This window comes from Pezoporus occidentalis, unplaced genomic scaffold, assembly GCF_034315485.1.
Source record: "Pezoporus occidentalis ecotype Australia unplaced genomic scaffold, CSIRO_AGI_Poc_V1 ctg301, whole genome shotgun sequence".
Classification (NCBI taxonomy): Eukaryota; Metazoa; Chordata; class Aves; order Psittaciformes; family Psittacidae; genus Pezoporus; species Pezoporus occidentalis.
Window position 1 is genome coordinate 25,890 of NW_026914953.1, and position 21,628 is coordinate 47,517.

At 65.9% G+C, this 21,628-nt stretch overlaps 3 protein-coding genes across 6 annotated transcripts; 2 read left to right on the forward strand and 1 right to left on the reverse strand.

Moving 5' to 3' along the window:
- The first annotated feature begins 715 nt into the window (after positions 1 to 715).
- Positions 716 to 2,136, forward strand: RPS15 (ribosomal protein S15). The gene is made up of 4 exons (XM_062627576.1): positions 716 to 799; positions 1,017 to 1,102; positions 1,214 to 1,448; positions 1,975 to 2,136. Exons 1-4 carry the CDS (start codon positions 797 to 799, stop codon positions 2,086 to 2,088), a joined length of 438 nt encoding a protein of 145 aa, XP_062483560.1. The 5' UTR covers positions 716 to 796; the 3' UTR covers positions 2,089 to 2,136.
- Positions 2,137 to 3,771: 1,635 nt separating this feature from the next.
- Positions 3,772 to 18,221, forward strand: APC2 (APC regulator of WNT signaling pathway 2). Of its 4 annotated transcripts, XM_062627524.1 has the most exons (16): positions 3,797 to 3,834; positions 4,488 to 4,563; positions 7,516 to 7,674; positions 7,791 to 7,881; positions 7,954 to 8,122; positions 8,213 to 8,321; positions 8,410 to 8,523; positions 8,824 to 8,901; positions 9,968 to 10,048; positions 10,135 to 10,519; positions 10,659 to 10,754; positions 10,846 to 10,985; positions 11,073 to 11,150; positions 11,863 to 11,979; positions 12,059 to 12,273; positions 12,363 to 18,221. In XM_062627524.1, the coding sequence occupies exons 1-16, from the start codon at positions 3,830 to 3,832 to the stop codon at positions 17,803 to 17,805; spliced, it is 7,356 nt and encodes a 2,451-aa protein (XP_062483508.1). In that variant the 5' UTR covers positions 3,797 to 3,829; the 3' UTR covers positions 17,806 to 18,221. The 4 variants fall into 4 exon arrangements, with proteins under 4 accessions (XP_062483509.1, XP_062483508.1, XP_062483506.1 ...); XM_062627525.1 differs by lacking the exon at positions 4,488 to 4,563 and having other exon boundaries at positions 3,772 to 3,834; XM_062627522.1 differs by lacking the exons at positions 3,797 to 3,834; positions 4,488 to 4,563 and adding an exon at positions 6,668 to 6,789 and having other exon boundaries at positions 7,525 to 7,674.
- Positions 18,222 to 20,574: 2,353 nt separating this feature from the next.
- On the reverse strand, positions 20,575 to 21,598 carry CUNH19orf25 (chromosome unknown C19orf25 homolog). Its single transcript, XM_062627500.1, has 3 exons — positions 21,500 to 21,598; positions 20,880 to 21,052; positions 20,575 to 20,767 (listed from the first exon to the last, which is right to left on the reverse strand). The coding sequence occupies exons 2-3, from the start codon at positions 21,025 to 21,027 to the stop codon at positions 20,595 to 20,597; spliced, it is 321 nt and encodes a 106-aa protein (XP_062483484.1). The 5' UTR covers positions 21,028 to 21,052; positions 21,500 to 21,598; the 3' UTR covers positions 20,575 to 20,594.
- Positions 21,599 to 21,628: the final 30 nt, after the last annotated feature.

Genomic DNA, 21,628 nt, shown 5'->3' on the forward strand with positions numbered 1-21,628 from the left:
GAGCTGCTGACTCAACAGCAGCGCTGTGTTGCAGGTTGTCTGTCCTGTAGCTGCAAGGATGTGTTGGGACATACCCATGGCACTGGAAGTCAATCACAGGACTTTGATCAGTCCAAAGGGGGGTACTGTTTGGGCTTTTTTTTTCGCTTGTTTGTCTGGATCATGCCAGCTGCACTTGTTCCAAGTCCTCTTGGCTCTGCTCCTTGCTTGCTCACTGCCATGAGCACAAAGAGCAGGGTGCTGGAACAGGGGCTGCTCCTGTCATACATACTCTGTGTAACTTCCATGTGCTGTAACCACTTTCACTTCCTCATTGAGGTTTGGTTTGTAATTTATTGCTCTCCGAAATGCACCATGGAAGATGGCACCGTGTGCTTCGGACATGTAGAATGGAAGGAGACCTCAAGTCCTTGCTGCTGTTCAACCTCATCTTGGATAAGAGGTTTTGGAGGTTGATCCCTTCTGCACAGAACCAGCTCCTGGTGGTTACCGTTACCTCCACCGGGGCTCATCCCTGCCTAGGGACAAACACAACCGACTGGAGCTGGAAACGCTACCCAGCTCTGCAGGAAGGCAGCATCGATGAAGGCTGCTGCTCGGCGGGTGTTGTCTGAGCAGGGCTGGGAGGAGAGGGATGCTGGGCTCCAGCCTGGTGCGGGGCGCTGCGGGCTGCGGCCCCTTTAAGGACAATGAGGGCGGAAGCCTTGCTGGGGGCGGAGCTTCTCGCCCCTTCCGTCCCGTCGCTGCTCTCGCGAGATCTGCCGCAGCGCGGCCTTTCCCAGGACACCCGGCCAAGATGGTGAGCGCGGGGGGTACCGGCGGCCGCCATCCGGCTCCATCCGCCGCGGCCGCCGCCTCCTCGGGCCCGGCACCGGCGCTGCTGCCGCGGGCGGCCCGGGCTCTTTGCGGTGGGGCGGGGATTGGCTTCTCCTGGGGGCTGTGCGGGGCTAGGCCTCGGCGGGGTGGGGGTGCGGTGAGCAGGGCCCTGACGCCCGCTCCCTCCCTGGCGGCTGCAGGCGGAGGTGGAGCAGAAGAAGAAGCGAACGTTCCGTAAGTTCACCTACAGAGGGGTGGACCTGGACCAGCTCCTCGACATGTCCTAGTAAGCGCTGCGGGAGCCGGGGCTGGCGCGGAGCCGGGCCCCGTGCTGGGGCTGCGGGGTTGGTGCGGGTCTGTCGGGGGCTCCCGGGCTCAGCGCGCCCGTGCCTTGCAGCGAGCAGCTGATGCAGTTGTACAGCGCCCGGCAGCGCCGGCGCCTCAACCGGGGGCTGCGCCGCAAGCAGCATTCCCTGCTGAAGCGCCTGCGGAAGGCCAAGAAGGAGGCGCCCCCCATGGAGAAGCCGGAGGTGGTGAAGACCCACTTGCGGGACATGATCATCCTCCCCGAGATGGTGGGCAGCATGGTCGGCGTGTACAACGGCAAGACCTTCAACCAGGTGGAGATCAAGGTGAGGGGGTGCCGCGGCTGGGTCGCGGTCCGAGCTCGGCATTCCCCGTGTTAACGTGTTCAGCATGGGGGCTCCTGCGTGGAGCAAAACCGGCATGGAAGGGGTCTGAGAAGTGTCTGCCCTGTGTGCGGGCTGCTCACAGGAGGGTCTCGAGGCCTCCTGAGGCTTCAGTGCAGCTTTGGAGTAAGGGGGTGAGGCCGTGCGCTGCCTGCTCCCTCCCTTCCCGTCGGCACTGGGTGAAACAGATCCCGTCCCAGAGGTTTCCTGGGAGTGGAATAACGCGTGGTGTGCTGTGAGCTCACCCGGCCAGCAGCATTAAGGGACGTGAAATCCAGCCTGAGAGCACAGAAAGGCCCTGGATGTTGTGTGCTCCCCTCTTGGGGGGACAGAGGGACTCCCTCGTCCCGCTGAACCACATCAGGCCGACAGTGGCCGATGCCCTGGCTGCTGCAGGGGGGTACGGGGGGGTTTGTGGTGTGTGCCCCAGCCCAGGTCGCTGCCAACACCAGTTTCTGTTCTCTCGCAGCCTGAAATGATCGGTCACTACCTGGGGGAGTTCTCCATCACGTACAAGCCGGTGAAGCACGGGCGCCCGGGCATCGGAGCCACCCATTCTTCCAGGTTCATTCCTCTGAAGTAACGAAGCAGGAGCCTTTTCCATGTGTAAATAAAAGGTGTTTCTCACAAGGATTTCTCTCCTGGACTCAGCGTTCTTGGGGCTGTGGGCGAGCAAAACTCCCTCATCGCAGCCATGGTTTGATGTTCTCCCCAAAATTCACCTGTTCTTTTGGTCAGCACATGCAGCACACACAAGTGGGTTTAGTAGATGAGTTAAATTCCTTGTTCTTTGCCTTGTTCTTCATGATGGATGCCACTTCGGTCTGCTTTGAGGCATTTCCATCTATGTGTGACGTTACTTGGGGCGTTCCAGGCGTTGCTCCAGTCACACTGGGAATGCTGGGAAGCGTCTGCTTGACCATGGAAGTAAAGCAGATTGAGGGGTGGGTGGCTGCCTGTGGCTTTAGAACCAGCCCATCTCCTGCATGGAAGGTGCCAAGGACACATCGTGGGGCACTGAGATCCCGAACTACTATTTTCTCATCTTAGATGTGGGATTCCAGAGGGTTTTGGTGTCTGCTCGGAGCAGGTGGGTGAACTGCTGGTTCCTCGCTGAGGCTGAGGGGGGTGGATAGGTTTTCCTTCATGGCCCCAAGGAGAAGCTGCTCTTCAGGACGATGTGGATGGCCCAGGCTGGCTCTGGAGCCACCCCAAGGTGCAGGGTAGCTATGGTGGCTGCCAGGGGTGTGGAGATGGCCCCAGCTCTGAGGAGCCTTTCCAAGGGTTTCTCTGCAGGAGCCACTGGTGTGGAGGATCCCTTTTGTCACTGCCCCACTGCTCCCAGCACGCTAGTCCTGCAGTTTGCCACCATGGCCCTGCCCTGGCACATCTCTGGTGTCGTGGTGGTGGTTGTTGTGTCGGCAGAAAGCTGGGCTGGGAAAACCTCACGATGCTGCAGGTGACCGTGGCCAGAGATGGTGACAAACACACTGATGGCCTCATCCAGTGTTACCAGCACCTGAGGGCCAGGTCTTGGCCCCACAGGGGCTCGGTGCTGGTCTGGGGTGTGATCCCATCTGCCCAGGCTGCTATGGGGGGGGTCATACTGGGGACTTTGGGGTGGTCCCTGCTGTGGACACTGAGGGGTCTCTTGGGACCCTTTGGGTCTTTGAAACACCCTCCAGACCTTTCCTCCTGCCTGGTGATGCTGAGGCCGTTTGTCCTTCAGGCAAGATCTGTCACCAGGCTCCAGGTCCCTTTTGTTCCGGTGCTGTGACCTTGATGGTCCTCGTCCAGCTCCTGCTGATGGCGGGGGGGGGGGGACGGGGACAAGGCCGTGTTTGGCCCCTCAGCCCAGCTCCCCCTGCCCGCAGCCAGCCCCAGCCCGGGCCGCGCTGGCCTGGAGGTGGGTGACGGTGTCCTCGGCGTGAGCGGAGCACCCATGGGGGGGGGCCCTGGTGTGTGGCGCAGGTCACGGCCGCAGGCAGGGGGGGCAGGATCAGGCCGTGGGGGGGGAACGGCCCCGGTTGGGTCCAGCCGGGCCCTGCCCGAGGGGGGCTGATGGCTGCGGGGACAGCGCTGGGGGGGGGGCAAACCCCGGCGGTTGGGGGGGGGCTGGAGCCCCGCACGGTCCCGGTTCCCCCCGCACGGTCCCAACCTCGGGGGGGGGGGGGGGGAGGGGGCTCCGGCTGCCGCCCTCTAACGGCGGAAAATCCCGACCGGGAGCGACGGGGGGGGGGGGGGGGGGGGGGGGGGCGGGGGCGGGATGCGGCTGCTCGGATGCGGCCTCGCCCAGCTCCGCATCGCCGCCGCCGCCGCCGGGGATGAGGTAACGGCAGCACCTGCCCCGCACCTCCCGCACCCGCCCGGGGTCCCGGCGGCTCCGGCCGCTGCAGCCCCCGGCGAGGTGGGGATCGGGGAGCGATGCGCGGGGGGACCCCGGGTTGGGGGGGAATCGGGGGGGGCTGGATGAGGCCTGGGGGGGGGGGGGTCTGATCTGCATCATAACCCCCCCCCCCCCCCGATGTGCAGGGTGCCCCCGGCCCTGGCTGCGCCCATCTCCCGTTGCGGCGGGCGCGGCTCCATCCCGGGCACATCGGGGAGGTGGGGGGGGAGCTGTCGGCAGGTTTAGCCCCCGCGTCCCGCATCCCCGGCTGCGGGGACAAAGGCTGGGCAATGCCGGGGCCCCGCCCGGAGCCCCCGGGAGCGGGGGGCAGCAGAGACCGTCCCCATCCCCATCTTCATCCCCATCCCCGCCCCGCGGGCAGGGCGAGGAGGGCAGCAGGGCCCGCGGCTGGGGGGTGCCCGCTTCTCCCCCCGGCCCGATGCGGGCTCGGATCCCCCGCGGAGTCCCCCCACCCCCGCCATGCTCCTCGCTCCCCCCATAGCGGGGCCGGGCCGGGAGCTCGGGGCTGAGCCCCGGACCTGAAGCCCCAGACCTGTCCCTCAGAGATCCCGGTCTCTGAATCCCACCCAGGGCAGGGGGATTCCCGCGGGTCCCAGTGCCGTGCCCCCGGGGAAGGAGGTGTCCCCAGTCCCCCCTGGATGCCGCTGTGAGGTAGGTGCTGCCCTGGGCACGGGCTGGCAACGTCCCTGCCCTCCGGCTCCCATGCCCGTTCCCGCACCAGTGCCATGGGCTGGGCTGTGGGGCTGGCCCTGCATGGGGGTGTCTGTGCTTTGGGGGTGCAGGGACCCCAGCACTCGCCCCACCGGGACCCTGCCAGGGCTCCACATTTGCCCAAAGGCTGTGATGTGCTTGTGCATGCCTCTGCATGCATGTGCATGTAGCAGACGTGTGTGTGTGCGCATGTGTGTGGGAGCAGCCGCTGTGTGCGGGTGTGGGTGCTGCAGGGGGTCGGATGCTGCATGTGGGGAGGGAGCAGGTCCCATGTGCCAGCATCCCTGCGTGTGCCCCACTATGTGCATGTGCTGCCCGGGAGCCGTGCCATGGGGCTGTGTGTGCGGGGCTGGCCCCGCGCTCCCTGGGGGCAGTTTGCTGTGGTCGGGGGTCCCCGGGGCCGGGTCGATCAGCGGGAGCTGGTGACAACACAAGTGTTTGTTTAACGTCCCTGGGGGGGCTCCGGGAGCCGCAGCCGGATGGGGGCTCAGATGTGGCTTCGGTCAGAGGTGGCTGCGCTCAGCTGGTGCTGCGCTGCTGGGGCCGACCGTGGTCCCCGTCCCCATCCCCAGTCCTGCTGCGGGGCTGGTGCGGAGAGCACGGGGCACAGGGGGTGGGGGGCACCCCCGGCCCTGCCCTGGGGCAGTGTGCTGCAGGAGGCTGCGGCAGTGGGGTGGACAGCGCAGAGGAGGGGGCCAGGGCAGCACAGGGGGTGGTGGGAGCCGTGGGCAGCGCATTGTGCTGGGTACCGCAGATGCTGCTTTGCACTCATTGATCTGCTGCAGCATCCGCCCTGCGGGGACCTTGCCGGATGAATCCCGGCCCTGCTGGTGGCTTTGGTCGGTCCAGGGGTGCCCTGAGCGGAGAGGGGCACTGCTGGGTGTTGGAGGAGCTGGGTCCCAGGGCAGTCACACACACGGGATGTGCCCATGGGCCCGCACCACCCGAGCCCCCGGGAGCCTGTGGGGCCGCGCTGGGTCCTATGGGGCAGGGACGGTCACGGTGCCGGAGGCTGAGCTCCGGGAGCAGCGCGGCAGCCCCGGCCCCTGCCCTCCCCGCTGTGTCTGAGGCGCTTCGCGAACGCCGGTGCCGCGCCGGCCCCTCCCCGCAGGCTGCAGATCCCGGCGTGGCTGCGGCTGTGGCGGATCCGGGCCCAGGGCTCAGGCACCGCTCATCTCCCCCCCAGACCCCCGGCAGGGGCAGGAGCTGGGGCAAGGCCGCTGGTGGGGGGAGCCCCATCCCTGCAGCAGCACCCCCCGGAGCTGGGGGGACCTCACAGGCCGGGCACCGCCCCACGGAGGGTCTGCGGTGGCCCCCAGGCTCCTCCAGCAGCATCTCACCCCCTGCAAACAGAGCTGACACCACAGAGCTGAGAGGTTTGTGGTGCTGGGGGGGAGGAAAGGGGGGAGCTGTTCCCCTGCATCCTCCCAGTGCTGTGCCCTCAGTGCTGACCCCCCCCTCTCCCGGCCCCGTATCTGGTGGGTGCTCTGGAAGGGCCATGGACCCTCCTTCTCTGCCCCATCGCTGTCGCCATAGCAATGGGAGGCTCTGCTCAGCCTGCATCCCGCATCCCTAATCCTGCATCCCTGCATCATCCTGCATCCCTCACCCATCCTCCCGCAGCCGGTATCCTCCTTCCTGCATCCCTCATTGTTCATCCTCCAGCCCAGATCTGCAGCCTGTGTCTTGATTGTCTTGATCCCACATCCCTCATCCCATAGCCCCCTGTCCTTCTGCCACCTCCCACAGCCTTGTTCCCCCAACACCCCGCTCTGCATCCAACCCCCCCGGGGGTTATTTCATTCCGGGGGGGGGCAGCGATTTGGGGAGGGGAATTTGCACCGTGGGGTCTTTGTCTCTCTCTGGAAGCGCGGCTGGCCCTGGCGCAGCGTGGTCAGAGCCAGGCAGCGGGGAGGGGGGGTACACCCAAGCTGGAGCAGGATGGGGGCCCCCCCATGTGGTGTGGGGCAAAGGGATGGCGAGCAATGTGGGGCGGGGGCCGGGATGGCTCCTGGGGTGGGAAGGACACGGGTGGGAGTTTGGGATGGTGCTGATCCCATCCCTGCCTGGTGCTGGAGCCCCCCCAAAGGGATCCCAGGGCGCTCGCGGCAGACATTGGCGGTCCCAGGGATCGATCTGTGCTGCTGCCCCAGGCAGCTGCGGGGGGTGGACGGGGGCACGGGCCCAATCCTGCCCCAGCGCTGGGGGTCACGGGGAGGGATGAGCTGGGCGTGCAATGGGGGACCCGCTGTGCACCCCCCCACCTACCCCCCCGCTTGCACACACACCCCCCCCCCCACACGGACGAAGGCAGCTTGGGGCTGTCGAGCCGGACCCGCCGGGGGGGTGACGAAGGGTCCCCATCCCCGCACCCCCCATGGCCCTTTTGTGCCCCCCCCCTCCAGTCCGGTGCGGGGGGGGGCAGCCGTGGGCACTGCGCAAGGAGGAGGTTTGGGGGGGAGCCCGGGTTGGCTGCAGTGGGACAAGGTGGGGGGGGGCAGGGGCATGGAGGGGGCAGAGAGGGCTGGGGGTGCTGCGGGGGGGGGGCGGACTGGTTCCGCTGCGGGAGGGCGCGGAGCGGGAGATGGTTCAGGGAAGACAAAAGGGAGACAAAGGGGGACGGGAGCGGGGAGCTGCGGAGCTGGAAATCGGGCAGGGACTGGCAGGGGGCTGCCTGCGGGCGGAGTGAGGGGCCGGGCACCCCCGCTTCCCCCCCCCCCCCCCCCCCCCGGGCTGGGGCTGTCCCTTTGGAAGGCTCCGAGCCAGGGGAGCCCGCACCGGCTCTTGCCAGGGCAGCGTTGTGCGGGCGGGAGGGCTTCCCCCCCCCCCCCCCGGGCTCTGTGAGGTGCCGGGGGGGTGCTGCCAACGTTGCTCCTTCCCCCCCCCTCGCAGGAGCTGGAGGCGCTGAAGATGTCCGGCTCCATCGCCTCGTACGATCAATTGGTGCGGCAAGTGGAGGCGCTGAAGAAGGAGAACAGCCACCTCCGGCGGGAGCTGGAGGACAACTCCAACCACCTCTCCAAGCTGGAGAATGAGACCTCGGACATGAAGGTGAGGACAAGCCCCGGGAGGGCGGACACGGATCCCTTGCAGGGAAGGGCACACGGGACGGGAGGGATGCTCCCTCCACGGTACCCACCGCCCCAATGGCTCTGTCCCTGGTTTAGGAGGTCCTGAAGCACCTCCAGGGCAAGCTGGAGCAGGAGGCGCGGGTCATGGTGTCCTCGGGACAAACGGAGGTCCTGGACCAGCTGAAAGGTGCGTGCCCAGGCTGGGGTGGGGGTGTCTCAGCCAGGCCCCCCCCCTTTACGCTGCTGCCCCTGTCCCCAGCCCTGCAGATGGACATCACCAGCCTCTACAACCTCAAGTTCCCTCCGGAGGTGTCTGGAAGCGGGCGCAGCGTCGAGGACAACCCATTGGCAGCCGCACCGCAGCGGGAGAGCAGCGGGGACCTGGGCAGAGCCACCTTCCGGATGCTGGAGGAGCTCGACCGGGAGAGGTGAGGGCCGGGATGGGGGGAGATGCAGGGGGCCGGGATGGGGCTGAGGGCTGCACTGACAGGGCTGCCCCCCCCCCCCCCCTTCCCCAGGTGCTTCCTGCTGGGTGAGATTGAGAAGGAGGAGAAGGAGAAGGTCTGGTACTACACCCAGCTGCAGAGCCTGGCCACGCGCCTGGAGGAGCTGCCCCACGTGGAGACGGTGAGCAGGGGGTCCCGACACCCCCGGGGGGCACAGGCAGGACCCTGCGTCCCCCTCATGCCACCCCCCTATCTTTGCCCCTCCCCAGTTCTCCATGCAGATGGATCTCATCCGGCAGCAGCTGGAGTTCGAGGCTCAGCACATCCGCTCGCTGATGGAGGAGCGCTTCGGGACGGCGGACGAGATGGTGCAGCGGGCGCAGGTCAGGGCGGGCAGGATCTGTCCCTTCTCCTCCTCACACCTCCTGTGCTGTGCCCGGGGTGCTCCAGCTGCCCCATCCCAACAGCCTCAGCCCTGGGCACCCTCACGCTCAGCACCAAAGTCTGTGCAACCTCGCACCCAGCTCTTTGCATCCACACGCAGCTCCTTGCAGCCTTGCACCAGCTCCATGCACGCTGACACAAGCTCTGTGCACCCCAACACCCACCCTTGTGCACCCATTACACCCTCATCCCTGGCTGGGGGGGTCCCAGCCCTCACTGACCCCCTCTCTTCCCCCAAGATCCGGGCATCCCGGCTGGAACAGATCGACAAAGAGCTCATGGAGGCACAGGACAAGGTGCAGCAGCCGGAGCCGCAGGTAATGGGACGGGGCTGAGCCCGGCCGGGGTCTGTCCCGGTGCCCATGGGATGCTGGAGCCGGGGCCGGGCTCCGCTTCCAACCCCATTATCCCAACCGTCCCCGCCGGCGCCAGGGCTTTGTGTGGCTGCCGGCACCGAGGAACGGGCAGTTGCCATGGAGACCAGAAGTAGGCCATGGCGCAGCGGGCGGCGCGGAGGCTCCCGCAGCATCTGCCGGATGGTGCCCACCATCGCCGCAGCCACCATCACTTGCTCCTCCGTGATCCCACAGCCCCTCTGTCACCCCCAGCCCCTCCATCACCCATGGCCCTTTCATCACCCCCCAGCCCCTCCATCACCCCCGGCCCCTCCATCACCCCATGGACCCTCTGTCACCCCCAGCCCCTCCATCACCCATGACCCTCCATCTCCTATGGCCCGTCTATCACCCCATGGCCCCTCCATCACCCCCCAGCCCCTCCATCACCCCCAGCCCCTCCATCACCCATGGCCCCTCCATCACCCATGACCCTCCATCACCCATGGCCCTCCATCACCCCCAGCCCCTCCATCACCCATGGCCCCTCCATCACCCATGACCCTCCATCACCCATGACCCTCCATCACCCATGACCCTCCATCACCCATGGCCCCTCCATCACCCTATGGCCCCTCCATCACCCATGGCCCCTCCATCACCCTATGGACCTTCCATCACCCCATGGCCCCTCCATCACCCATGGCCCCTCCATCACCCACAGCCCTGCACACCCCAGCTATTCCCACTTCTCTTGCAGCCCCTCCATTCCCATGCAAGCAGCTCTGTGGGCTTATCCCCAGCAGTCCTCACTGCCCCCCCGCATCGCTTCACCCACGCTTTTCCTTTAGTGAGCCTGCTGCTCTGGCAGCCCCCTCCCAATCAGCCCTGATTCCAGCTTAAAATACAGCCTTGGCACTGATGAAAGCAACTGGGAAACGCTGCTATTTAATGGCACCCGTGGGTTGCTGAAAAGCAGGGAGGGACTGGGCACGGGGGGCAAGGGCAGCGTGTTGCAACCCACCCCCATCTGCCCCCTTCTCTGCAGCTCTGTGGGAAGGTGCCGGGCATGGAGGGCGATGGCAGCCTGGACCCCCCGACCCACCCCGAGGAGGGGGGCAGCAGCAAGGTGAGGGGCACCCGCACCAGAGCCTGGCTGGGGTGGGCTGGGGCTGGGGGGAGGCAGCCATGTATAACCCTGACCCCCCCCTGCAGGTGGAGGTGGTGTTCTGGCTCCTGTCCATGCTGGCCACGCGGGACAAGGACGACATGTCCCGCACGCTGCTGGCCATGTCCAGCTCGCAGGAGAGCTGCCTGGCCATGCGCAAGTCGGGCTGCCTGCCCCTGCTCATCCAGATCCTGCATGACTCGGACGGCGAGCCGGGCCCCCCCGAGAGCCCCCCCGGCACCAAGGATGCCCGCATGCGTGCCAATGCGGCCCTCCACAACATCGTCTTCTCTCAACCTGACGAGGGCCAGGCCAAGAAGGAGATGCGAGTGCTGCACGTGCTGGAGCAGATCCGCTCCTACTCGGAGACCTGCTGGGACTGGCTGCAGATGCAGAGCAGGGATGGGGGCAGAGGCCTTGAGAATGGCACAGGTATGGGGCGAGGAGGGATGCCAATATGCGCACGGACACACGCGCATGGTGGTGCATGTGGCTGCGAGCATCCGAGCGTGCCGGAGGCGGCGGTGATGGAGGAGACCCCCAAGGCTGCCCCCTCTCTTTCTCCCTGCAGCACCAGTGCCCATCGAGCCCCAGATCTGCCAGGCCACCTGCGCCATCATGAAGCTCTCCTTCGACGAGGAGTACCGGCGGGCCATGAATGAGCTGGGTGAGATGGGGTGGGCGCCGGGAGAGGGCTCCATCCCTTCTGTACCCTCCTCCCTGGTGCTTGAGTCCCCCCCTCCCATCCTGTCCTGCAGGAGGGCTGCAGGCGGTGGCTGAGCTGCTGCAAGTGGACTACGAGATGCACAAGATGACAAACGACCCTCTCAACCTGGCGCTGCGGCGCTACGCGGGGATGGCCCTCACCAACCTCACCTTTGGCGACGTGGTCAACAAGGTTGGGGGGGGGGGGTCTGGGAGAGTGGGGGTTTGCAGGGCTGGGGGGGGGCACAGCATCACCTCAGCAACCTCATCCCCCCTGCAGGCAACGCTGTGCTCCCGCCGGGGCTGCATGGAAGCCATCGTGGCTCAGCTGGGCTCTGACAGCGAGGAGCTGCATCAGGTGGGTGCTGGGTTCCTGGGCGCTCACAGCCCAGAAATGAACCAAATCCGGGGCTGCATCAAAGGGAGCGTGAGCAGCAGGGTAAAGGAGGGGATCCTGCCCCTCTGCTCTGCTCTCGTGAGACCCCCCCTTGCAGCACTGTGTGCGGTGCTGGTGTCCTCAGCATAAGGACACGGAGCTGGTGGAGCGAGTCCAGAGGAGGCCATGAGGATGCTCAGGGGTTGGAGCAGCTCCTGTATGGAGCCAGGCTGAGAACATTGGGGCTGTTCAGCCTGGAGAAGAGAAGCTGCGTGGAGACCTCAGAGCAGCTTCCAGTGTCTGAAGAGGGCTACAAGGATGCTGGAGAGGGACTCTGCATCAGGGACTGCAGTGATAGGACAAGGGGTGATGGGTTCAAACTGGAACAGGGGAAGCTCAGGTTAGGTCTTAGGCAGAAGCTCTTCCCTGTGAGGGTGCTGAGGCGCTGGCACGGGGTGCCCAGAGAAGTGGTGAATGCTCCATCCCTGGCAGTGTTCAGGGCCAGGGTGGACAGAGCCTTGGGTGCCATGGTTTAGTGTGAGGTGTCCCTGCCTATGGCAGGGGGTTGGAGCTGGATGATCTTGAGGTCCTTTCCAACCCATTCTATGACTATGGCGGTGTTTGGGCTCCCCTAGGTGGGGGGGACAGGCAGGGGACAGTCCCTTTGCCCACCTCCCTCACTTTGCCTTCCCAGGTGGTCTCCAGCATCCTGAGGAACCTCTCCTGGCGGGCTGACATCAACAGCAAGAAGGTGCTGCGGGAGGTGGGCAGCGTGACCGGGCTGATGCGGTGCGCGCTGCATGCGGGCAAGGTGAGCACCGGAGCGGGCAGGGGCGGGCACCGGGGTGGCCGGACCGGGGCTGATGGAGCCGTGTCCCCTCCTGCGTCAGGAGTCTACTCTGAAGAGCGTCCTGAGCGCGCTGTGGAACCTGTCGGCGCACAGCACGGAGAACAAAGCTGCCATCTGCGGGGTGGACGGGGCCCTGGGCTTCCTGGTGAGCACCCTCACGTACAAGTGCCAGAGCAATTCGCTGGCCATCATCGAGAGCGGCGGCGGCATCCTCCGGAACGTCTCCAGCCTCATCGCCACGCGGGAGGACTACAGGTGAGGGTCACCGCAGGCTGGGGTGGTGGCATGGGGTGGAGCATCGGGGACCCGATGTCCTGATGGCCGGGGGTCCCCCTGTCTCGCAGGCAGGTGCTCCGGGACCACAACTGCCTGCAGACGCTGCTGCAGCACCTGCGCTCGCACAGCCTCACCATCGTCAGCAACGCTTGCGGCACGCTCTGGAACCTGTCTGCCCGCAGCCCCCGTGACCAGGAGCTGCTGTGGGACCTGGGGGCAGTCAGCATGCTGCGCAACCTCATCCACTCCAAGCACAAGATGATCGCCATGGGCAGCGCAGCCGCTCTGCGCAACCTCCTCACCAACCGGCCCCCCAAATACAAGGACACGGCCGTGGTGTCGCCGGGCTCCTGCATGCCCTCGCTCTACATGCGCAAGCAGAAGGCACTGGAGGCTGAGCTGGATGCCAAACACTTGGCTGAGACCTTTGACACCATGGAGAAGCAGAGCCTGAAAAGCCAGAGCGTGAAGAAGCCGACGCGGCACGTGGAGAGCTTGGTGAAGGACTACGCCTCCGACTCCGGCTGCTTCGACGATGACGAGGTGCCCAACATCTCCACCGGCGTGGAGACCGCCAGCGCTTCCGTGCTCTCCATGTTCCTCAACTCCTCCTTCCTGCAGGGGCAGGCGCTGCCCCGGGTGCTGGCACAGAGGCGATGCCCGGAGCCGGAGAAGGACGGCAGCAGCAAACCAGCCGAGCCCAAGAAGCTGCCGCTGCCGGAGGATGACGTCTCACTGGCTGCCGAGAAGCTGGCCAACAAGATCTCCAGCACGGTGGCCAAGATCGACAAGCTGGTGGAGGACATCTCCACCATGCACACGTCCTCAGACGACAGCTTCAGCCTCAGCTCGGAGGACCACTGCCTGGAGTGGCAATATGGCCCCGAGGAGGTGCACGAGGCACGTGCCCAGTCCTGCTCGCCCTGCCGCCTCTCGGATGCCGGCGGCTTCACCAAGCGGGAGGGCCTGAGCCGGGCACACACGCTGCTGCGGCTGAAGACCGCCTACACCAGCCTGTCCAACGACAGCCTCAACAGCGGCAGCACCAGCGATGGCTACTGCACCAAGGAGCACATGAAGCCCTGCACCAGGGCCTCCTTCCTCGACTACCGGGAGGAGCTGCAGCGGTACCAGAAGCGGCCAAGCCGGCTTGACCTCAAGAGCATCCTGAGCAGCAAGCCGGAGCGGGCTGAACCCCCCACGCTCAAGGGCAGAGACCCGGCCGAGCCAGACAAGCCAGAGCAGCAAGACCTTCCTGAACGGGCCAAGAAGACGGTGACCTTCCCCAGCCCAAAGGCACTGGAGAAAGAGGCTGAGTGGAAGAAGGAGGCGGGCAGCAAGCTATCCCCAGACTCCCAGGTCCGCACCATCAAACTCTCCCCATCCTACCAGCACATCCCCCTGCTTGAGAGCCTGGCGAAGACCGGCATGGCCACCGGCACCGGCCACCACTCCTCCCTCCTGGGCAGAAAGCAAGCCTGGCTTCCCCCCACGCTGCTGCAGACAGCAGAGACCTTGAGCAAGATCCCGGAGAAGCTGCCTGCCCACCCGCCGGCCGCAGCAGAGCAGGAGTCAGTGCAGAAGTACTCAGTGGAGGACACCCCAATCTGCTTCTCAAGGTGCAGCTCCCTCTCCTCCCTCTCCTCAGCAGATAATGTGCTCGATGGGCAAAGCCACAGTGAGAATGAATTGGACAGTGACTCCTCCCTGGAGATCCTGGAGATGGAGGAAGAGGATGCAGAAGGAGAGGATGGGAGGCAGGAGAAGGAGAAGGCAGTAGATACGGGTCTAGCCATGCCGGTGGGGATGTCCCAGCCCATCAGCATCCCCTTCCCAAAGCGTGACAAGGTCTTCCTGCGGGAATCATCCCCATCGCACCAGGAGGACCTCACGCCCTCGAGCTCCTCAGAGAACTACATCCAGGAGACCCCACTGGTGATGAGCCGCTGCAGCTCCGTCAGCTCCCTGGGCAGCTTCGAGAGCCCCTCCATCGCCAGCTCCATCCAGAGCGACCCTTGCAGTGAGATGATCAGCGGCACCATCAGCCCCAGCGAGCTGCCCGACAGCCCCGGGCAGACCATGCCACCCAGCCGCAGCAAGACTCCCCTCTTCGAGCTGGGCTGCCAGCCGGAGAAGGAGACCAGTCAGTTCAACATCCAGTGGGAGAACAACGTCAAGAAGTTCATGGAGATCACGGATTTCAAGGAACGCTTCCAGCTGCCCCAGGACCTGGACTCCATGGTCTACTTCACAGTGGAGAAACCCAACGAGAACTTCTCCTGCGCCTCCAGCCTGAGCGCGCTGCCCCTGCACGAGCACTACGTGCAGAAGGATGTGGAGCTCAAGCTGATGCCCACCTTCCCGGAGAAGAACAGCCTGAATTTTGTGGCTCATGAGAAGAGGGAGGAGCGCCGGGAGGAGCGGTACCTGGAGGGCCGGCGGCGAGCTGACCGCGCTGAGCCCCCCGATGACGACGACATCGAGATCCTGAAGGAGTGCATCAGCTCCGCCATGCCCTCCCGCTTCCGCAAAGTGAAGACCTCCCTGCTGTCCGGCCAGGTCCTGCACCCCCAGACAAAGAAGCCGGTGCACGTCCCTGTCTACATGCTGGTGCCAGCCCACACGCACCCCGGCATCCCCAAGCACCTGCGTGCCACTGCCCGCGACCTCTTCAAGGACGATGACTCCTTCACTGACTCTGCTGATGGGACCCCCGTCAACTTCTCCAGCGCTGCCTCGCTGAGCGATGAGACCCTGCGCTACCCGGCCACCGAGGAGGCCGAGCCCCGCCGCGGCCCAGGCCCAGGGCACCCGGTTCTGCCCGATGGGCACCGCGAGGCTGGCACCATCCCGGCCAGGAGAGCCGCCTCCGGCAGCTCAGCGCCCGCCCGGCTGAGCTCAGCCCGCAAGGGGAAAGCAGGATCGAGCTGCGGCCAAGGTGGGGATGGGAAGAAGGGCCAGCCCCATGCGAAGGGTGGACCCAACCTGGAGCTGGAGGTGGGGAGGACCAGTGGTCCCCCTGGGAGGAAGGATGCTCCCCAGGAGGATGGGGTGGCCTTCCAGTCTCTGTGCCACACCACACCGACCGAGGAAGCTGTCTACTGCTTCTATGAGCAGGACTCGGAGGAGCCACCTGAGGCAGGCAAGGGGGTGTCCAGCAGCAGAGCCCAGGCCGGCCAAGTGCCCAGGAAGGAGAACTGGGGCAGCTCTGGCCCCCGGAGGGAGCCTGAGCCCCGTCCCAGCCCGCGGCCAGTGAAGATGAAGCCACAGAACAACCTCATTGCTGATGAGACGCCGCCGTGCTATTCCCTCAGCTCCTCCATGAGCTCACTGAGCGATGCCAACCTCTCCGACAGCGAGGAGCGGGGCCAGCCCTGTGGCAAAGCCGCTTGGTTGCGGTCAGCTGCAGCGGCAGGGCAGGCTCAGGGGGGCTCCCCCAGCTCCCCCAGCCTCAACTCAGAGGATGATTTGCTGCAGAAGTGCATCGGCTCAGCCATGCCCAAGCACCGGCGGCCCTCAGCTCGCCGGAGGATGGCAGAGCGCAAGCAGAAGCCAGCGGGTGCCAGTGGGAGGGAGCGGAAAGCAGAGGGGAGGCATTGCCCCACCGAGGATGTCGGCTCCGACCGGGGCTCAGACCTGGACAGTGTGGAGTGGCAAGCCATCCAGGAGGGTGCCAACTCCATAGTCACCTGGCTGCACCAGGCTGCTGCCTCCCTGTCGCGGGAGCCTTCCTCCGAGTCTGACTCCATCCTCTCCTTCATGTCGGGGCTCTCGGTTGGGTCCACCCTGCAGCTCTCCTTGGGCAGGCAGGAGAAGAAGCGCGCTGGCAGCGTGGCCAGCCGGGATGCAGCGAGGAGGGAGCACAGCAAGAGCCGGCCAGAGAGAAAGGATGTGCCCGGTGCCCGTTCTGCCGGACGTGGAAGTGCCAGGGCAGAGCGGAGCCCAGCTCCCACCAAGCCGGTACCGAACCTGCCCGTGGTCTTCCGCGGCAGGACCGTCATCTACATGCCCAGCCTGGCCAAGGACACCCCCAGCCCGAGGGCCACCCCAAAGAAAAGCCCTGCAGCGAAGCCCGAGGCGCCGCCAGCCAAGAACCTCTCCCTGAGCCAGCAGCGGTCTCGGAGCCTGCACCGCCTGGGCAAGCCCCCCGAAACAGGGGACCTGGCGCTGCCCAAGAGGAGCACAACGCCGCCCGCCCGCATTGGCAAGGGCCCCCCTTCCTCCGGCTCCTCTCGCACCTCCACCCCGTCCCAACACGCCCCCAAGAAGCTGCCGTCGCCCTCCCAGCACACCAAGCAGGGTCCTGCAGCCACGGGCAAGGCGGGCAGCTCCTCCTCCCCACCCGGCCCGCCGGCTAAAGCCCCGGCGCCCAAGCCCTCGGCTCCCAAGCCGTCCAAGACGCAGAAGTCACCCGTCCGCATCCCCTTCATGCAGAAGCCCAGCAGGAAGGCGCTGCCGGGCCGGGGGGCGATGCCGGTGCTGGAGGAGCAGGTTGACGGTGGAAAGGCGCGGGGCAGCAGAGCGGCGGGGCCGGCGGGGGGCCGGCTCAACCTGGTGCGGATGTCGTCCACCCGTTCCAGCGGCAGCGACTCGGACCGCTCCGGTTTCCTGCGCCAGCTCACCTTCATCAAGGAGTCCTCCAGCCTGCTGCTGCGGCACCGCGCCGAGCTCTCCCCAGCGCAGCCCCGCGCTGCCTCCCCGCAGCGCAGCCGGGACACGCTCCCGGCCGTCTTCCTCTGCTCCTCCCGCTGTGACGAGCTCAAGGCAGCCAAGCCGGCGGCCTCCAGTCCACGGCCCCTCGTGCCCAGAGCCCAGCTCGGCAGCAAAGTCCCCACCGGGGTAAAGCCACCGCGGAGGACCAGCTCCGAGAGCCCGTCCCGCCTGCCGGTGAAGACCAGCATCCCTGCGCCCGAGCCCTTCAAGAGGTACTCGTCCTCGCCCAACATCAGCGTGGCGCGGAGGACGGGCAGCCCTTCCTCCGTCCTCTCGGCCCGTTCCGAGGCTTCAGCGCGGCAGCGGCGGCAGCCTGAGGCAGCACCCGGCGAGCAGCCAGCGAAGCCGCCGGTGGTGGTGATGAAGGGCACGTGGCGGAGGATTCGGGACGAGGACATCCCGCACATCCTCAAGAGCACGCTGCCCTCCTCGGCCCTGCCGCTGGCGGGGGCTGGCGAGGAGGAGCGCCCCAGCAGCCCCAGCCCCAGGAAGACCAGTGATGCCGTGGTGCAGACTGAGGACTTCTCCACCACCAAGACCAACTCCAGCACCTCTCCCACCCTGGAGACCCGTGAGGGGCCCCCGCACACCCGTGCCACCTGCGATGGCGAAGCTCTGGTCCCACCCAAGGCCACGCTGCCCATCTCCTTCAGCCACGAGGCACCCGCTGGTACCTTCCCCACCAGCCGACATGGCTCCCCAAGCAAAGCCGCCCGCGTCACCCCCTTCAACTACGTCCCCAGCCCCATGGCGGTGACAGCGGTGGCTGACAAGGGGGTGGAGAAAATCCAAGCTTGAGCAGCCCCAGCATGGGTCCCATGACACCCTGTCCCATGGGAGCCAGCCAGAACTGTGCTGGGGTGGAGACACAGCAGCATGGGATGCTTGGGAACCAGAAGCCACCCCAATCCGCTGCCTGCCCTGTCTGGGGTCTTGCTGTACCAGAGCATCGCAGTTCTCGGTGCTGAGGACCAAGCAGAGCCAGGGGGACCTGCTGGGTGCTGGGATGGGGCTGATGCTCAACCCAGGGTGAGTCTCAGTGGCCACCTCCTCCCACTGTTGGACACCCTGGAACAAGCTGAGGGAGAAGCCATGCCCTCATCCTGCTCACCTGCCTTGGGCAGAGGCTGAACCAGGACCTGAGCCTGCACACCAGGAGGGTGGCACACCGTGCTTCTGCTTGTATCGCCACCAACACCCTGCTCTGCCAGCAATCAGCTCATTTATTACCCAGTGGGGAGGGAACACATGGCTGGAGAGGCTTCACAGGGGAAGAGCTCATGGCTGTGGGGAGATGGGGGCCAGAGCCCCACTGTTGGTGCTGCTGGAGGGTCCTAAATAAGGGCCGTGGCTGATTGCTGATGGGTAACCTGCAGCCATGGTGCTTGCACTTGTTCACAGCAGTGTTGGATGGAAGAGGCACAGGAGGAGTCAGGAAGGGGCTTGCTGGTGGATAATGGGGTCTTGATGGGCTCGTCCCTGGAGGCTGCTTGCAGGGTTTCTTGCAGGCTGGGAGCTGCCCTGGAAGGGGAAGCGGTGCTGAACTGGTGCCAGGGTGCCCAACCCCTAGGGAAGGGTCCAGGGCCCCTCACCCTCATCTGCAGCACCCCAGTCCCATCCCAGCCTGCAGCCAGGGTGTCCCCATGCACCGTGGACACGAGTCCATCCGGGAGTGGATCATGCCCATGAGCATGGGGGCTCCCAGCCCCAAAGCATCAGGGAACCCCCCGCTCCTGCTGTCAGCCTCATGTGCCGAGACTGGGAGATGCAGGAAGCACCTTGACCCCAGGGAGTGGATGGGATGGGACTGAGAGCTGCTGGTGAGCACACCACCCACCCTGGGTGCTCCCTATAGCTTGTTGCCTGCTGTGGATGACCTATGGCATCCCCACATAGCAGTGCCATGGGGGGCAGACACAGGACTATGGGGACATGTGCGGAGGACACGGGGATCACCCAAGGGCCATGGGGGACATAGTGAGGGGCTCTTGGGACTTGCGCAGGGGTTGCGGGGACACGCAGTGGGGCCACAGGGATATGCACTGAGCCCAGGGAGACACCAGGGCTGTGGGGACACCCATGGGCTCCCCGGGGATGTGCACCAGGGTCACGGGGATGTGCAGACCCCGGTGCTGGCTGGAGACCTCTGTTCCAGCAGTGGCTGGGACGCTGCAGCCAGTGGGACCCAGGGCTGGCACTGAAGGAAAGGAGACAAAGTCCCCTGGGGCACTCCTGAGTGCCATAACCGAGCATCAGATGTGCTGGGAGGACTAGCATCGCCCCATGTACTCGGCAGCAGCCCCAAGTTCAAGCCCCACCACCCAGCCCCACTCTTGCCCACCTCTGCTCCACACATGCGCGTTGACTTCAGCCCTCTGCGGACAATCCCACCAGGTTCTGCGGCAGCCTGCTCCCTCCTTCGCTGTATGTATGTACTAAGGATGTTATCTTACTGGGACTCTGGACAGTATTAACAATTAAAAGCCAACCTGTGTAAATAGGAAGGGCTGGTCTGTCTGTCCCACACACTTGGGGTGGGGAGAAGCACAGCCTCCCCCCAGCGTTTTCTGGGTCCATTTCTTGCGCACGGTGGTAACGGGACACAGACTCCTGCTAAGGCAGACAGCCACCCTGTGGGGTGTTATGGTGACTTTACCCCCCAGCCACCAAGTGAAACAGGGCAGGCAGGAAGTCACATCTTCAGTCCTTGGAGAAGGGTTTTTAATGAGATTTGTGACAATCCCTGTTCCCACCACCTTTACTATCAGTACAGGACAACCCTGCTTCTACCACCACCGCTGCAGGGCCATCAGCTCCCAAATAGGCTGCAAAACAGCCCTCAGTCACCTGTGGTCCTTCACCTCTTCTCTTTGGAGGACAGGGCTCGCCGGGCTCTTCGTGCTGCCAAGCAGGATGTTCTCAGGCTGTTCACAAGCCTGTCAAAGAAGAACTCGTTCTGGTACTCGAGCTCAGTGAGGTGCTGCAGGAAGGGGGGCACCTCGGCTTTCTTCACACCCACACACACGGGGATCACTTTGGTCCCGTGGCACTGAATGATGTGACACAGGTTCCACTGGGAAACCCGCTGGCACCACGGGTCCCCCAGGGACTTGGCAGAGAGGAGGAGGATGGCCACCCGGCTGGCCTCGATGACCTTCGTGGCAGTCAGGATGACGGGCTTCCCGGCCACGTGGTCCTGGTGCTCTGCATAGCCCCGAAAACCTTCTTTCTTCAAGCACTCCGAGATGCGGGAGGCGATGTGGTCATCTTCAGGGCAGTACCAGAGGGAAAAGTCATAGGTGAAGCCACAGCACGAGGGCGCAGGGGACGTGCCACCCTCTGGGGACAAGGGCATCGAGCTCATGGGCAGCAGGGACAACGCAAGGTCCGAGCCTTTCCTCCTGCACCAGGAACCGGCAGGGGCAGTGGGGGTGCAAAGGGGGGCAAAGCTCCGGCCCTTTGTGCACAGCGAGGCCAGATTCTCCCGTAAACCAAATTCCCTTCTCCCCTATTAGGTAGACAGCAACTGCGAGGATGCGACGTGCCGAGGCCTAGGGCGATGCTGCAGCAGCGGGAGCAGCAGCTCCTCAAAGCGCTTTCTGCCTCATGTCGGCAATGCCGCGCTCCAGCGCCGCGCCCGCCCGCTGCAGCTCCTGGCGCTGCTCCCGCAGCCGCTCCCGGGACTCCTCCAGCCACTGGTGCATCTCCACGTAGGAGCGGCTCTGCCGGTACAGCCGCTCCCTCTCCTCCGCAGCGGGGCCTGATGGGGGGCAGAGCGGGGATGCTCAGCAGCGGTCCGCGAGTCCCGTCCCGGTCCCGGTCCCGGTCCCGGTCCCGGTCCCGTCCCGTCGCTGTCTCGCCCCCGGGCTCACCTGGGCACAGGCCGTGCTCTCGCTGAGGCTCCGAGGGGAGCAGGAAGACGGGGTCTGCCGGGTGGGTGCCCCGCACGTCGGCCAGGATCTGCTCCACGGTGGGGGGCTCAGGCCGGGTGGGCAGCACCCGCTTGGCCTTAGCGCTCATCCCGAGGCCGCTTCATGCGCGGGGGCTGGTGTCGGGGGGGGGGGGCGGGATGAGCGGACAGACAGACAGACACCCCCCCCTCCCCCCCGTGGTGCGCTGGGGACGGACACACAGACTGCCCCCCTCGACCGGCAGAGCCCCCGCACAGACACACAGACCCCTCCGGACAGATCGACTTCCCCCCCCCACCCCAGGCACACAGACCCACTCGGTGCCTCGTCGTTGGACAGACGGACAGACAGACCGGCCTCCCCCCTCCCTGCCCCGGGACGGGCAGACACCGCCTTGCCCCCAGAACGGAGGGACACGGACACGGGGACACGGACACGGACACGGACACGGGGACATGGGGACGGGGACACGGGGACACGGACACACGGGGACACGGACACGGGGACACGGACGGACGGGGGGACGGAGATACGGACACGGACACACGGGGACGGGGACACGGGGACACGGGGACACCGACCCCTCCGCCGCTCGCTCCCCGCCGCGGCCGGCCCCGTCACCCTCCTCCCGGCCACCGTAGCGTCACCGCCCGCGCCCTCATCCCGCCACGCCCCCGGAGTGACGCCACACTCCCGCGCAGTCCCCGCCT